This window comes from Apodemus sylvaticus, chromosome 7, assembly GCF_947179515.1.
Source record: "Apodemus sylvaticus chromosome 7, mApoSyl1.1, whole genome shotgun sequence".
Classification (NCBI taxonomy): domain Eukaryota; kingdom Metazoa; phylum Chordata; class Mammalia; order Rodentia; family Muridae; genus Apodemus; species Apodemus sylvaticus.
Window position 1 is genome coordinate 62,171,280 of NC_067478.1, and position 17,107 is coordinate 62,188,386.

General features: G+C 41.4%; 1 protein-coding gene across 1 annotated transcript in view; it reads left to right on the forward strand.

Annotated features, from left to right (window-relative positions):
• Positions 1-12,752, forward strand: part of Rab8b (RAB8B, member RAS oncogene family) — a 72,905-nt gene extending 60,153 nt beyond the window's left edge. The window contains exons 4-8 of the mRNA XM_052187955.1: positions 3,847-3,924; positions 5,289-5,378; positions 6,874-6,939; positions 9,812-9,862; positions 10,627-12,752. Of these exons, the coding sequence (XP_052043915.1) occupies positions 3,847-3,924; positions 5,289-5,378; positions 6,874-6,939; positions 9,812-9,862; positions 10,627-10,719 (378 nt within the window). The 3' untranslated portion in view covers positions 10,720-12,752. The remainder of the gene's footprint in view (positions 1-3,846; positions 3,925-5,288; positions 5,379-6,873; positions 6,940-9,811; positions 9,863-10,626) is intronic.
• The last annotated feature ends 4,355 nt before the right edge of the window (positions 12,753-17,107 follow it).

A 17,107-nucleotide genomic window follows, 5' to 3' on the forward strand; every position in this document is an offset into this window, starting at 1 on the left:
TCAGTGCCATTTCTTGGAGACCAGCAGCCTTTCCTGCATCCTTAGGCAACAGTTCTCACTGTGGTCTATACTAGAGCCATAAAGTTTAACTGATATACTTAATTTTTATTTCTAGCAGGTCCATACTTTTAATTTTATAAATACAGGAAATAGTGAAATGGCTTTTGTTGTTGAAATCAAAGAGGCAAGTTGGTAAGAAATAACTGATGTTTGTTGAGTCCAAGTTATATCCTAGGGTCTGGGTTAGGTGGTTTACAGATAACATCTCAGTAGCTCCTCAGAACAGCCTCATGTTAGAGACTGAGAAAGCTAAAATACTGCCTTCCAGGGTCCCCCTGTTAATTACACAGTAGCACCTGAGCTAGAGGCTAACATTTTTGTGTTACTGAGGGAAAGGACATTTGAGGCAGGCAGGGTACATGAATGATAGAGCTTGATTGATTAGCCCAAAGGATAATAGCACTATAGAGATTACTTGATTAATTAATTAATTTTAACTGTAGATATCTAGCTAAATACTCTGTAGCAGTAATTACTGTTATTTGGTTTTTTTATTGTGGTAAATTATAAGAAGCATAAAACTAAATACCTTTTGATTTTAAAATGTGTACTTTCCCACTTTAAAATGTTTTTTTTTTAATTTAAAATTAAAAAAAAATTTTTTTACAGTGTATGGCTGAAGTGAAATGTGCATTTGAGGCAAGGAGGGGGTGGGCTGAGGAGAATCTTGCTTGCTATTTAAACAATGGCACACCTTTACTCCCAGAACTCAGGAGGCACAGACAGGCAGGTCTCTGTGAGTTGGAGGTCAGCCTGGTTTATATAGGAAGTTCAGGTCAGCCAAGGCTCATAGTTACTCTGTCCCAAGAAAGAAAGAGAGAGAGAGAGAGAGAGAGAGAGAGAGAGAGAGAGAGGAAGGAAGGAAGGAAAGAAGGAAGACAGGCAGACAGACAGAAAGGAAGGAAGGAAGAGAGGGGAAAAGGGAAGGTAGGAGGGAGGGAGGGAGGGAGCCAACAGAATTTTTCCCCTGGCTGTTAAAAAGTGGATTTAAGTGGTATTAAAAAAAAAAAAAAAGCTTTAAGAATTCCAATGAGTCATCCCAAATCCTATTACCATGAGAGATAAATTTTTGTTTTGTTTTGTTTTGTTTTGTTTTGTTTTGTTGAGAGACGGTTTTTCTGTGTTGCCCTGGCTGTCCTGGGACTCACTCTGTAGACCAGGCTGGCCTCAAACTCAGAGATCTGCCTGCCTCTGCCTTCTGAGTGCTGGGATTAAAAGTGTGCACCACCACAGCCCAGCTGAGAGATAACTTAATGTTTTTTATTTCCTGGCTTTTTTGTCTGTGTTTTATGTGGCTTGTATATATTTGGACAGTTGGAAGCCAACTTGTGCAGTACTTTACTGTGGAATTTAATTCAGAGAACAGTTGGGGGTGGGGGTACTGCAAATGTTTGAACATGAATGATCACTGTGCTTTACAGAGAAGAGGCTTTAGGGGATTCAGAGTAGAAGTAGGAAGCAGGAGCAGGGCTCAGCAGCTCCCGGAACGCTAACCAAGGAGAATCTAATAAGCTAGTGCATGGAAAGAGGTCAGTCTCTGAAAATCTGAGTCACGGGATCTCCAGGACCTGGGGACTGGCTATGAGCGAAGCATCCAGGTGTGGACACAGCTGTCTGCTTGTATTGCCCTTCACACAAGAAAATTCAGGAAAAGCAGAAGATTCAGGAGGAACGTGCACTCTTTTATTTTGCTTATGAGAATTTAGGAAATCCCTAACAGCTGGTGTCTAGACAGTGTTCACTAAAGGATATCTGGCCCTGTTTGTCTGTTTGAACCCATCTTGTCCCTCTTCCTAATAGATCTGTGCATCTTGCTAAGCTTTCTTTGAGTCAATTGAGTGTACCCTGGACTTCCAATACAGAAAGCTATTCATTCTCCCCCTGCCTTTTCTTTTTTGCTTTGTGGCAGGTACCCTGGGCTCTCTTGTCACCAGTCCTATCCCCTTGTCAGATTAACTCTACTTGCCTTGGCTGTGTTCATTTCCTCAGAGAAGCTGCTCCTCACTGTTGAGCGCTTCATCAGATAAGATTATGCCCCTAGGTTTTAGTTCAGAGCTCCCATGCTTCTTCTTTTTTTTTTTTTTAAAGATTTATTTATTTTATGTATTTGTTTTATGTGTACGAGTACACTGTAGACACACCAGAAGAGGGCGCCAGATCACATTGCAGATGGTTGTGAGCCACCATGTGGTCGCTGGGAATTGAACTCAGGACCTTTGGAAGAGCAGTCAGTGCTCTTAACCCGCTGAGCCATCTCTCCAGCCTTCCCATGCTTCTTTTTAGCAATTGTCTAGTCAGTTGTCTAGTGGTCTGTATTCATTGGTAGCTGTTAGTGAAAAGAAGAGATCTTGGTTTTCCTGTTCACTGCTTATAATACCTAGTTAAGAATAGTATTTGGCACATAGTAGATATAAATCCTTGGAAGTTATATTCGTGTACTTTCACATACACATTTCACACAAAACTTCAAATCATTATAGCTGGAAGAAAAGTACTTTGACAAATACCTTACAAAAAAGTTGGTAGGGTTTTTTGTTGTTGTTGTTTTGGTTTTTTGGGTTTTTTTTGTGGGGTCTGTGTATGTGTGAATATTTTAAATAAAGTTTTACTGTGTAGCTCAGGCTGGCCTGAAATTCTCCTCCACTTCCTGAGCGTTAGGATTTCAAATGTGTATGCGGTCAGCCTTAGACTCAGTATCTCTGTCTCTCTTCCTATCTACTCTCACTTTCAGTGCTGGAGATCAAACCTGGAATCCTTACCCGTGCTAGGCAAGCACTCTATCCCTGGACCACCAGCCCACTGCACAGTGCTGAATGGGTTGATACTTAGTAGATGTAGCACATGATACTGAAAGTTCTGAGGGATGCCCTGGAGACGCCAGGACCCAGTATTCTCAGAGCCTGACCTCTTATGCACTAGCTTATTGGATTCTCCTCAATTTGCTTTCCTGGAGCTGCTGTCCTGGTCTTCAGCTGTCTTCACCTTTAACCTCTTCCAGTCTCTCTTCTGTAAGGGCATCCGTGATCAGCTCACGTGGTATTATTTGGATACTTAACATAGGTGTGGGTAATTTTTTTTTCTGGATTTTGGGTTTTTTCCGAGACAGGGTTTTTCTGCATAGCCCTGGCTGTCCTGGAACTCACTCTGTAGACCAGGCTGGCCTCAAACTCGGAAATCTGCCTGCCTCTGCCTCTGCCTCCCAGAGTGCTGGGATTACAGGTGTGCTTCACCACCGCCTGGCGGGTGATCTTTAAAAACATGATGGCAATGCCTTTAATTAACCCATGTACTAAATGCATTATATTTTCATGATTTATTAGTGTTAAACAAATGGTAACATTGTGGCTACCCTATAATGAAAGAAAAAAATCTAAAAACAATATGGTCTCAGCCTCCCTGGGAGGAGTAAGAACAATCATTTGCATTTGTAATAAACAAGTGTGCCCTGGAAATGCCCTTCTTCCTCTCAGCAGTCACTGTCCCAGGCTGTCTCAGCCTGGGCTGAAATCCAGTTGGTGCCGATCATTATCACCTGAGGTCAGGTAGAAAGAGAGGCTCACATTCCCACAATCACTAATTCATCAAAGTTACTTGAGATGTTAACAGTTCTTAGATACAGTGACATGAGAGCGGAAGTCATTTATTTTTGCCTCTGTATTTTTCAAACTTACTATGAATTTCTCTTTAAAGACCAAAATAGACAAAAAGAAAGGCAGGTAGGCATGTCCTGCATTGGGAGCTGTTAGTATATGAAGTATAACATAAAGTCTTTTTTTCCTCCCACAGGGAATTATGCTGGTTTATGACATCACCAATGAAAAATCCTTTGACAATATTAAAAATTGGATAAGAAACATTGAAGAGGTGTGTATGGAAGGAAAGGGGCAATGCTGGGCAGAAGCCTGCTGGGGACATGTGGTAGGCTGTTGCTTTCTCTGGGAGGTGGCTGAGCTACTGGGGAACAGAATGGGCAGGAGAGGCCCACCCTGTCCACTGGGGGAACGGGAGCACCTAGATCCCAATGGCGCTGGGTGGACAGAGGAGCATTTTCATATTTAAACTCAGGCCAGAGCTCAGATGCAACATAATCCAGATCCCTGTTTTGTGCCTGAGGAAACAGACAAGGAAGAAGAGACTTGCCAGTGTCCATACAGCTCTTAGGACAGGGCCACAGCAAAGGTGTCTGGTTCCTGGCTGTTTCACCAGCAGAAATAAATATATTTCTGCAACGCTTTTGCCTTTCTGGTTCTTTGGGTCCCCCCCTCCCTCCCCGAGACAGGGTTTCTCTGTGTAACCCTGGCTGTCCTGGAACTCACTCTGTAGACCAGGCTGGCCTCGAACTCAGAAATCCACCTGCCTCTGCCTCCCAAGTGCTGGGATTACAGGTGTGCACCACCACGCCCCGGCTGTTTTTGCCTTTCTAACATTTTATCCTCCATACATATTTGAAAACTGGGTTAGTTCCAGGATAGTTGATATTGTTTTCTTTAAAAGCTCCACAGCATTTCGACTGATAGTTTTGTAAAGTGCTGTATGATGTGGCAGGACGGGTGCCCTAGGGGCCCATGCTGAGGCACCCCCCTATAGCCCCCCCACAGGTCTAGTTTATTTGGGGGACATGAGAAGGGGGTACAGGCAAAGAAAAGGGACAGAGAAGGAGAGAGAGAGAGAGAGAGAGAGAGAGAGAGAGAGAGAGAGAGAGAGAGAGAGAGAGGCAGGCCAAACAGTCCTTTTATAGCAAGCCAGGCTGTTACCTGGCTGTTGCTAGGTAACTGTTGGGCAGAGCCTAGAAGAAATGTTAACTTGCTAACACTGACTAGGAAATAACTTAACACTTTTGAATGAGCGATAGTTGATCTTTTTAAATAGTTCAGAACCCGGATTACTTTCTCTACTGGATGACTCAGTACTTAAGTGGTTTTTTTGTGGGCTTTTTGTCTTTGACTAGAATTATTGTTTGCTAAGTTTCACTGTTGGATAACTAAGGTATATTTATTGTATGAGTTATGAGAATGAGTGTGAGCCTTTGAGGGAAATGCTTGCATGGGCCCTGTGAAAACTCTAAGCTGAGGTATCCTCCCTTCTATCTTTAAACTTTATTCTGATTGGGCCTTGTGTCTTGCCATTGAGCACACGGCCTGACCATTTCTGACTGGTTAGGATTTTCCTATTGAGTTGCTGTGGTCTTTCTCAGTCTGTTTTCATAAGGCATTGTTTTTACCCTGCAGCACGCCTCTTCAGATGTTGAAAGAATGATCCTGGGTAACAAATGTGATATGAATGACAAAAGACAAGTGTCGAAAGAAAGAGGGGAGAAGGTGAGTGTGGGCCAGGTGGATAAAGGAGGGAGCTACTCCCGTTTGTTCGATGACTTTCTTAGTGACTACCTGTTTCAGTCCTTTAAGAACTGACTACCAAACAACCATGAGAAGTAGTCTGTACTTGAACAGTGGGAATTAGTATTCAAATCAGCCCTGTTTATACCATCCGGTCATGACTCACCCCTAAAGAATCTGCTGGGAGACACAGATTGGCCTTTCTTAAGATCCCTGCAGCTTTGAGTGCAGGCCCTTTCTTTTAGATCTGTGTGGAAAGCCCAGCATTGAAGTTAAGATAATTCAGTTTCTGAAAAACTATACTAGGGTAGGGGAAATTTCAACCACAAACACTTCCCAGTTTGTTGTTTTTCCTCAGAGTTTAGTACAGGTTAGTTACTGCACAAGGGGTTGACATCTTGAGTCTGTAGAGCCAACAATGATTTTTTTATGCATATTTACTCCTATGGTATTTTCTCGATTCTTAAGCAGGTTTACCTTTTTAGGTCTGAAATTTTCTCCAGTGATAGGTACAAATGTGTTTTTTCAGTCTATCAACTTGCTCTTAAAAACCTACATTTAATTTGAGTAGTGTTATACGGATGGGGACTCTGAGAATAGACAGAAATGTAGAGTTCACATTTGTCATCAGTACTGTTAGGTTGATTATTTCTCTGCCAGTGAAATGAGCCAATTCAAGCTAGATTAGGTTATATTAAAGGCAGGTTTATTGGGAGACTGCTCTCAGGCCAGTTCACTAGCCCCAGGCTTGAGGCCAGGAGAGTCTCCAAGAAGAGGCCAGGTGAGGGGCAGGGGTGGGATGGAGTGGTAAGAGAAAGAGAGAAAGGGTGTGTGCATAGAAGAGGAGGAGAGAAGGAAGAAGGAACAGAAAGAGTAAGGAGAGATGGGGGCAGGGAAAGAGAAAAAGAGAGAGAAAAGAGAGAGCGCGTGTATGAGCACAAAATGTCTGGATTATATAGCGAAGAGTCTCTGGGGGAAGGGCAGTCCACCCTCTGGGCTGCAAAGTTCAGGGTTGGGACAGGGTACCCTGGGGGTGCCCTGGGGACTGAGGGATATTGGGAGAACCTGGAATAGGTCTGCACCTCAGGCCCTTGTCAGGGGTCCTTCTCAGAGCCGTCCTTTCAGAGAGGGGAACGAGGGTGGCTACATTGGAGAGCTCTGCTCTCAGAGACTAGATAGAGGAGAAAATGAACCCGGGCCGGAGTTAAGGGTGACACTCCATCTGGTGGTTTTTCTTGTGTTTTTGAGACTCACAAGTACAACAGCACAAATTTCTAACATATTTTTAGTCAATGCTGTTTCATGTTTAGACTAAGTTAAATTATAAGATGTAAAACACAGTACAAGAAAACAAAAAAAGAAAAGAAAAGAAAACCATAGGAGTTCTGGCAGAGATTCTTGAAAAATGTAAAATCTGCTAAGTGCTTTGTACGTCCAAGCCACTTTGACTAAATTTGATTTTCTGTTTGTTTTTCAGTTAGCAATTGACTATGGGATTAAATTTTTGGAGACAAGTGCAAAATCGAGTACAAATGTAGAAGAGGTAAGAAACGTGGGGTACTTGGAAGCCTCCTGAGTCCTTTCGTGCCTTGGGCTTTCCCATGGGCTCTGCTTGCTGGACTTCCAGCAAGCAGCCTCCACAAGGGTTATGTCAAGAGGGAGAGGAGATACAAGTTCATCTTAAGTTCAGAGCAGCCCGTTGTTTGGGAGGTTGGGAATGCAGACTCCAGTGTCCTCTGTCATTTGTCATCACCCTGTACTAGTCTGTGGCAGACAAGCTAAGTCACTTGAAGTAAGCTGCTGTCTCTTGAGTGTATCCCTTTTGTGCACACATTTGAAGAATGTCATGGCACTGTAATGCATTTAGCAGATATAAGAAAGTGTTTTTCATATGAGTCTTAACAAATTTCCATTACGTTAGCCATTGAAGCCAGATTATCTGGGAACTGGCAAGATGGCTCAGAGGGTGAGAGAGCTTGCCAGGGGCCCTGAGTTTGAGCTCTGGGATCCGTGTCCTCCAATTGTCATGTGTGTGTTATGACAAAAGTACTCATACACACAAACATAGTAAGAAATACAAATGAATCATTTTTAAAGGTCATTTAAGGTTTTAAAAGAGATGAAAAGTATACTTTATGTTCAATTTTAAAAACACACAGAATACCATCGGTATTTCTACTCTGTAAAGAAAACCTGTTGTAGAAAGCTCTAGGTGGTCTGATTTCTTACCTTATGTGTAGTAGGAGGTGGGCCTGTACCTGATGATCCGGATGGTGATCTAACTAAGTTTCCAGGTCTGAGATTCTTCACTCTTTTCTCCTTATCAAGACTAAATGGTCTTAGTAGTCACTGGAAACTGCTGCAGCTTTTCTTTCTTTAAAATACCCGGCCCTCATGTTTTAGGTTGGCTACTGAGTGCTGAGAAACAGAAAACTGCCACTGATTTATTTTCATAGGCATGGATAAAAAGAAAACAAAAAAAAAAAAAAAAAGAAGAAGAAGAAAAGTGAGTTTCCTTCTCCTTTTTTGTTTTTTTGTTTTTTGTTTTTTCTTTTTTGGTTTTTGGAGTTTTTATTTATTTATTTATTTATTTTTTGGTTTTTCGAGACAGGGTTTCTCTGTGTAGCCCTGGCTGCCCTGGAACTCACTCTGTAGACCAGGCTAGCCTCAAACTCAGAAATCCACCTGTCTCTGCCTCCCAAGTGCTGGGATTAAAGGCAGGTGCCCCCACTGCCTGGCTGAGTTTCTTTCTCCTATGGAAGAATCCCTTGCAACCAAAAGAGGGGTGTTTTCTATGCCAGCCCCTCCACACCCCAGTCATGGCCACAAAATTCATACCTCTGTGGAAACAAAGTAAAAATAATGACAGATTTTTTTTTTAAGTCAGTAATTTGGATTTTCTTGGCTTCCTTTAAACTTATTTCCACGGGGTTGGGGGTTTGGAATAGGGTTTAGCTGAGTTCTGAGAACCAGCAGTGTTAAGTGTTAAGGCCTGGAAGATTCTGCATACTTAGGTATTTCTCATAAGAGGTCCGAAAGAAAAGGTAGAGGTTTTTGCAAAGATAGCTGGTAGAGCTATAGTTTGATACATAATTGTTCATTCACTTCTTATATAGATTTTAGCATTGTGATAGTTTTATGTCATCTTGACACAAGCTAAAGTCATCTGAGAAGAGGAAACCTCAATTGATGAATGAGATCAGGTTATAGGCAAGCCGGTAAAGCAGTTTGTTAATTAGTGATTGATGAGGATGTGTCTTACAAGACCAAGGATATGTTTTGTAGAGCATGGTGGAAGTGGGTACCTCAGTAGACCCATACTACCCTCGCACCCCCCTCCCCCACATACCAGCCATACAACCGGTGTAGTATAGAATAGAGTTTACTTGGGGATATGGAAAGCAGAGTTGGGAAGGGAATAGAGGCAGAAAAAGAAGGGGTTGGGGAGAGAGGAGAAGAGGCTGGCCAGGAACACATGGAAGGGGGGGAAGGGAGAGGGGAGGAAGGGGCAGGGAGAGAAGAGAGACCAAATAATCCCTTTTATAGCAGGCCAGGCCTACCTGGCTGTTGCCAGGTAACTGTTGGGCAGAGCCTAGAAGGAATGCTAAGACAGGCCACTACCTTGGGCGGTAGAGCATGAGGCTCTCAACCTCAGGCTTGTGGGCTCGAGCCCCAAGGTGGGTGCCAGCTGTAGCAGCCTGAGGCCATGGAGAACCAGTTTCATCTGGAAGGAGAGCTGGGGCTGAAAGGAGAACGGGAGAAATAATGAAGCCAAGACAAGTTTTCTGATCAAGGCTCGATGTTTAATGGGTAGCTTCGAATTTAAAGGTGGGAGAAAACCCTTCCTTCCAAAAGCCAGGAACTCGTCCTCAAAACTGGTTTAGTTCATCTGCTCAGTGGGGAAACTGGCTCATTTCAGGAAATTGCAGATCCTTGGAGAACAATAGACATCACCTAGGTCTGAAAGCGCCACACTAGGTGGGCGACTGTGGCAAAACACTGAGGTCTGAATTTCCCACTCAAGGGCTGGGGGGAGGGCACAAATAGTAACCTTAACTATGACAAATACCTGGGCTAGAGGTTGAACACTTTCCCTATAGGAAAAGGGTGGTTTAGACAAGAGCCCTTGTCCTGCTCTTGGTGTATTGAAGAAGCTACCCATAACTCAGTGTGTGCCATATTAGGAAGTTGTGGCAGACCTTACATGCATAAAATAGTTGATGAATGATTGACAATGTGACAACATTGGAAAATATAACTGAAAAAGCAAATAGCACGGACTTGCTAAGATTTTAATTATACTTCCCCCCCCCATTAAAAATCTTGAAGTGGTATATTGACAAATTAATAATAAAAATTCCATATTTCTATTTTGAAATATAACTATTAACAATATTTTTTTGTTTTACCTTTAGGCATTTTTTACACTTGCACGGGATATAATGACAAAACTCAACAGAAAAATGGTTTGTACCACTTAGAGTTTTTATTTCCATGATACAGCCTTTAGTTTGGCACTCAACAGAATGGACAGCTTGATTATAATATGCTCACCTTAAACTTACTTGTTTCTTAGCCTTTCATATGATTGCACTGTGGTTCTAATTTCTATGGCTTTAGGGTTGTTTCACATCCACATCTGTCTCAGCTCTTTCCTCTGGCTTCTTAAAGGGTAGTTAATTGAATTTTTATCAGCATAGTAAAAATAATAATGGCAGGAATTGCTTTTTCATAAGATTATCTAGTTCACTTTTCATATAATACATATTTTTATCTATATAATGATGATCTTGGGAGTTGTTCAAGTTGGCTTCAATTTGAAACTGTCAGTGATGAATCTTTACAACACCCTGAAGTTCATTTTAACATGGGTCCTGATGAAAATTATCCTTCTATTAACAGTTCTTCCTCTAAGTGGATTGTCTACTGTGTTAGCCCTGTTTCCATCACTATCTTTGGCACCCTTCAGGCATGGCTGAAATTGCTTTGAACTAGATATAGGAGCATTCTACTTAACCCGTGACTAAAACAGAAGTGCTAGCTAGCTTATGAGTGTTTTACTCTTTTCAGTGCTGAGCCTTAACTAATTTCCCTTCTGAGAGGACCAGTGAGCATGGGTGAGAGTGTGGTGGTAGCTTGTGCTTCCCACTCTATGCTTTTACTTTGTAGGTGATTGGGGTCAAACCACGAAATCTTGATTTCCTTAGCAACTTCACACTCTGTTTTTCAGAATGACAGCAATTCATCAGGAGCAGGTGGGCCAGTGAAAATAACAGAAAGCCGGTCAAAGAAGACCAGTTTCTTCCGCTGTTCTCTACTTTGATGAACTCCTCATTTCTGAGAGACTGCAGAATACCTAGAGGGCCCTTCCCTGCCTCTCTGAAAGCACAGGCTACCCAGCCTCAGAGTCACCTCGCCCGGCTGCTGCGGAGAGCACCCCGGAACTCTGACCTCTCAACACAGACCACCAAGTGGATTCCAGCCTTGTGGCTTGGCAAAAGAGCAGGCTCCTTTCTTTAAAAACAGAGGCAATGATGTGGAGACACATGTAGGACCTAACTGGTTTTTCCTTGTTTTACTGCCTATCCTGGAAGCTGCTGTCTTTCTTTGCACATGCGTGTCAGCCTTTCCCTGGTGCAGCATAATCTTAGACTCTTAACTGAGCACTTTAGTGGCATAAAGTTCTAGACTTGTATATTTGGGGATGCTTACAGATAGCAGAGCATTAAGCAGAGGTTGACCTGCTACAATTAGAGGATGGTTGGCCTGGGTCACATGGCCAAAAGTTCTTCTGTTGGTAGCATTTATTGAAGGGCTTTGATTTGTAGTATTCCTAAAAATCATTAAATTTGATAAATGTTTAAAATTTATAAAAATGCCCATCTATCCAGAGGCCATGGCACTGTCATCTTTTCAGGGGGCGATCAGTCATGCTCACCCAAGTAGCTGTGTCCCTTTGAAGTTGGTTGCTCTGCCTCCTCTGTGGAAACAGCCTCTGGAAAGCACTGCAGCCTCACTGCTCAAGGGTTCTGTTTGCTGTCCCTTTCCTTCCTGTGTGACTTGCTGTCGTTATTTACTATAAAATCTGTAGTATATGCAGGCACTGCTGTCTGTCTGTGTGCTTTGTGAGCAGCGATCATCGAGGTAGATACGGGGTCATCGCGGCTTTCTGTGCACATCCATCTGTGGTCTTGTCACATTAGCGTATATGTAGTACGTTCTTTCTGAGTTTCACCCATTAGCTTATATTGCCCAGTTCTTAACCAGAATCCCCATCTGTGAGAGTTAACAAAGTTTAGATTTAGAGTTTAGTTTGCAGAAAACATACATATACGGAGAGAGATTAAACATGTTAATGTAACTTTAAAAGACAGCTGTTAGTAATGCTGAAAGAAAGGACTTTTTGTTCTAACTAGGGTTTAAAAAAAAAAAGTAATTAGACCTAGCACACCCTCCAGGAATCTTGTCTTTTCATTAGAGCACACATGATTCAGGTCTCAGCTTTCAAATAGCCATTGCTGGGTATCTAAGACCCAGGCCTGTGTGCTTAGGTTTGTCATTAGAGAAGTAGTGTGGCCACCCAGGCTAAAGCCCACCAAAGGCTTCACTGCTTTTCTCACCAAATGCTGGTTCTGATGTTTCTTCTGTGGGTGAAACCACCACACTGGGGACAGGGATGGTATTTAATGTTAGCTTTTGTGCCAACTACAGATGATAATGTCACTGCTGTCCTAACACAGCAGGCATAAAAACAGGTGACAGTGACAGTCACTCCCCTCTGTTGTGCTGTACCTTAAGGTGAATGTGGAGAGCTGGTTTCACAGACAGCTGCCTCAGATTAAGATCTGTGGTTTCAGTGCCTGGACCGGTCAGGCCTTCCCATTTGTGGGAAGCTCAGACGCTTCCAGTGCAAGTCTGCAAGTATAGCAGAGTTACTTTTGGTGGATGTGCTGACTTCGACAAACTTCAGCCTTTTCTTCTTTTTCTCTAGTTACCTATTGGCTTAAAATTACTATCCCTGTGCAAGCAGTTCACTCATTGAGAACTGATTACAAGTCTAACATCATGAAATTAAATACATATTTGAAAAGAACCAGTATTTTCTTAGAAATGTCTTATCACTACTTTTCTGGGAAAAAAGTTCAAGCAGTTACATTGGTCACAAAGTACTTTGCAAAAAGCACAGGCTGTGACACCACATACGAATGTAATTCTCCTAGTACTTACCTCTGACTGTTTGGTGTCTTAACACTTTGGTTTCTATCTCAGGGGTTGTCTGCAAACCAAAACTGACATGTTCTGTGGTTAGCTTCTGCTTCCTCTCCTCTTCCTCCTCCTCCTCCTCCTCCTCCTTCTTCTTCTAACAAACAAAACAAAACAGAATGCTTTGCTTTTGATATCTTCACTCTTCTTGTGTCTGGGTTAATAACTAGTCTCCATGAACTTCTCTTTGAAAGAGCCTGTAAATGCTAGGTGAGTCTAAAGTGTTCTTTGAAGCAGCAGCAATCGGGAGTATATCCTTGTTATATAGAAATACATTGTCCTTGCTATTTTCTTACATTTAACTTTGCTAAATTGTATATAATTTGAGCTCAGACCATAGGAAATTCACTTTCTGCATGGTAGAAAAAAACCCAACAAATAGTCTACTTTGCTTAATAATGTATATATGGTGCATTATTTTTTCTATTTGTAGATGAATTTGGTGACAGATTGTCTGTTCCCTGCTGAGACTGAAGATCTCTAGGTGTGTGTGTGTGTGTGTGTGTGTGTGTGTGTGTGTGTGAGTGCACATTTCTGTGGTCTTCTGGATAGGATACATAGAGATTTTTGCAGCAGTATTAGTGGTTCAGTGGCTGCACTTTATTATTGTGCTAAATTTTGATGATTGGACTCAAAATTTTCAACTAGAGCCTGAGTGTATCAGACAGTAAAATATACTGTAACTAAGTAGCATGTGAATCAGCTGATTGTAGATTGTTCTGCTGGGAACTTATTCTAGCCCCTTGTACTTCAGGCAGATGATAACAAAGCTATCTACCTGTGTATCCATTGCTGCCACAGGCCTTCTTACTGTTCATGTGGACATTTTATGCAGTCTTTGTTATAATTTTCCTGAAGACTATGCTCTTTACTTTGAAGGACTATTTTTTTTAATTATACCTCATTTAGCTAACTAATATTCTAATAACCAGTAGAAAACAGTGAGCCAGCCTCTAAGCATCCAACAAATTTAGGCTGCATGTTTTGTTTTGTCTTGTTTTGAACTGGAAGAAAAGAGAAATACTTTCAAATAAAGCATGCATGTCAATACCCAGTAGCATACAAAAATATTACTTTCCTGTCCATCCATTAATGAATTTAGTTATGCAATATAATAGGTTGTTCTGTGGTTTATGAGTAAGAAATTGTAACTGCATTTTTTAGACTCCAACTGCTGAGACTCTGTCTTACAGTTTAGAAAGTATCTTCCTATGAGCAGTAAAAGGACCAATTAGGCAGGCTTTCTTTTCAAGTTTATGACTTAGATTCTTTTATAAATATAGTTCTTAATCCTTAAAGACGAGATTCTTAGCCTAGAATTTTAAAACCACATTTCATTATGGTGGTTTACTGATCTCAAGTTTTCTACAATTCGATTTTTTTAGGCTTAAGAACAGCTAAACAAAACCTTCCTTTATCTTTCTCATTACATCCATTGGCAGAGTGGACTGTCTGAGAATGAAGTTCTGTGATTCAGAAGGACATAGCAGGTCAGGATTTACTAGTAAAAGTTATGAATGTCATGTTCATTAGAAAGAAACTAAATGGCTGAGTACAGAAATGAAGATCAGCAATCCTTGATTTAAGAATTTTCCAGATTTTACTTTGTATCTTGAAGTGTGTGCCATATGCCAAGAACTAACAGAACTTTGTGTTTCATCTTTGTACCTTTTTCTTTTTATAAAGTGAACTTATGGTCGTTCATTCCTGTGGCCTTATGAACGGGTTTGTCTTGACTGTTTGCAATTGATGCTGCAGTTCCTTTAATGCAAAATGCCATGAACTGTCTGACTAAAGTCACGCGCCACCATGGGAACTATGGAGTTTCTTCATAGACTTCTACTTGTGTGCTTAAACATTTTATTTTGCTTCAGTGGCTTACTGTGGAAATCTCCTGTGGATAGTATGGACCTGCCACGTGGCTAGTCTGTTGAAGCCAGTTCATTAACTGTACTGATACTGATGTTGTGTTTTTTAAAAATGAATTTTATTCCAGGTGAACTTTTTTTTTTTACAATAATGTTCATCTAAAATAAAAACTACATGATGAAAAATGTTTATGACTCTTAAGTGGATTGTACATTTTAGAATATATATGGATTTTAATTGGTCTGTGTTCATTTTACATGGTAGGGAGTGTAACTGCCCGCAGTTACATCGAACAGATTACCTGGAAGGAAAGCTGGGGATGTATGAGAAGGTGACAAAAAAGAGACAAGAGACCAAGACAACATTGCTGTTCAAGGTCTCAAAGTTTAATGAAGAACTCCAGAGAAAAACCCTTCCCTGAAGGCTGGAAGCTTCTCTGCAGAACCAGTTCAGTTGCTCCACAGGTGGCTAGTGTATCTCAGGAAACTGCTTCACCTTGGTCTGAGCACTCCACCCTAGGTGGAGGGGATTATGGCTAACACAGGAGTTCCCACTCAAAGGCTGGGAGAGGAACTTCACATTGGTCGATGTCAAGTTCCTGCCAGGTAGCATGGCACCTCAATAAGGCTCTCTACAAGGGAGTTTCATAAGAACATTTCAATGCAAGTTTATCAGGTTTGTCAAGCATATTACCTCCCTGTACTCGTTGGCTTTCCCATCTTTTCCTTCCCTCTTCCATTCGTCCATTTTATTCCCTTAGACGGATGTCATATAAATACATACACAGTTTTATGTATCAATATAAACTCTAGGATCCATAAATGAGGGAAACATCTGATATTTTTCTAAGACTGACTTAATTCTCTTAATATAAATATCTTTAGTCATATTCATTTTCTTGCAAATGACAATGCTCTCTGTGACTGAAAAATAAAATATGTATACGTACCACATTTTCTTTATCCATTCCTCTGTAGTTGGACACCTAGGTTAGCTGACTCAGGTACTGCAAACAGTCCTGCAGTAAACACTGATATGCAACTGTCTCTGTGATATGTTGACTTAGAGTTCTTCAGGCAGCTGGGTCATGTGGAATATCTACTCTAAAGTTTTTGAGGAGCCTCCACACTAACTTCCATAGTTGACATTCCTACCAACAGTGTCTAAGAGTCCCAGTCAGCATATATTTTTTTCTTTCCTTCCTTTTTTAAAAGATGATCTCACTGTGTACTCCTGGCCAGCCTTGCACAGTACTTCAGACTTAGATCCCCTTGCCTTCTAAGACACAAGTGCCAGAATTTAAAAAGTGCAAACCCTTGATTTTGTTTTTGTAACTATAAGTTGTCATTCAGACTGGGATGAAATAATATCTCAATGTAGTTTATTTTTCCTTCCAAAGATTCAGGTTTATTAAGGGCAAGACAGACTACTGAGAGCCCCCAGTGTCTAGGGGCCTAACATATGACTGGAAATAGGATGTCCACAACCTGGGGCCACTTGCAAGTGTGGCTTTCAGCTCTACAATGCTCAATTTGGGCCTGAACATACCTGAGTAATAGAGTTACAGTAGGTGAGTAAGGAGTGACATGGCTGTCAGAAGTCAATGTTTTCAGTTTCTCACCTCAGAGGTCCTTGTCTAGTGAAGTCACCCACTCAGTGATGTATACCTTTGTATTAGGGTTCTCTAGAGTAATAGTTCATAGAATTTCTCTCTCTCTCTCTCTTGTCTCTCTCTGTTTATTCATTTATATATGAATAAACCTATACATTCATATATATATACCGTATATACAAATATATATGGTATTTATTGAAATGACTTACAGGCTAATCTAATAATGGCTGACTGTAAAGGAAAGTCCAGGAATAGAGTGGTTGCTCAGTTCCACAAGGCTAGATGTCTCAGCTGGTCTTCAGTATATGCTGGAAGCCTGAAGAAGCAGACTCCAATACCAGTGAAGGTGAGGAATGTGCTAGAAAGGCAAGGGCAAGTGAGCGGAGAGCAAAGGCTTCTTCCATGTCCTTATATAGGCTTCTAGCAAAAAATATGGCCCACATTAAAATTGGGTCTTCCCACCTCAAGATCCAGATCAGACATCTGTGTCTTTCTACCTCAAAGGGCCAGACTAGAAGTAGATTCACCCAAGCAAAAAATAGTCTCCCACAGGTGGGCTCTCCATTTCTGAATTGTAATTCATTCCAGATGTTGGCAAGCTGAATATAGCCACCACAACCTCCTTGCTGCACTTCTGGTCCTCTTCGTGGTCTGAGGAACTTTTTTGGTACAGAGTTATAGAAGTGATGTCGCAAAGTGCAATTTTCATTTGCATTTCCCTGATAACTAGTGAGGTCGAATATTTGTTCAAATGTTTATAGGCCATTTGTTTCTCATCTTTTGAGAAGACTTAATTTCTTTCGCCCATTTATTGACTGAGTTGTTTTGAGTTCCTATTTAATTTTTTGTGTTATTCTAAATTTTATCTTTGTATAGTCTAGATACTGGCTTCCATAACTATGGCTGCCAAAGAGCCTTTATCTCCCCCCTGTCCCCCTGTTAATTGTTTCCTTTGTTGGAGTTG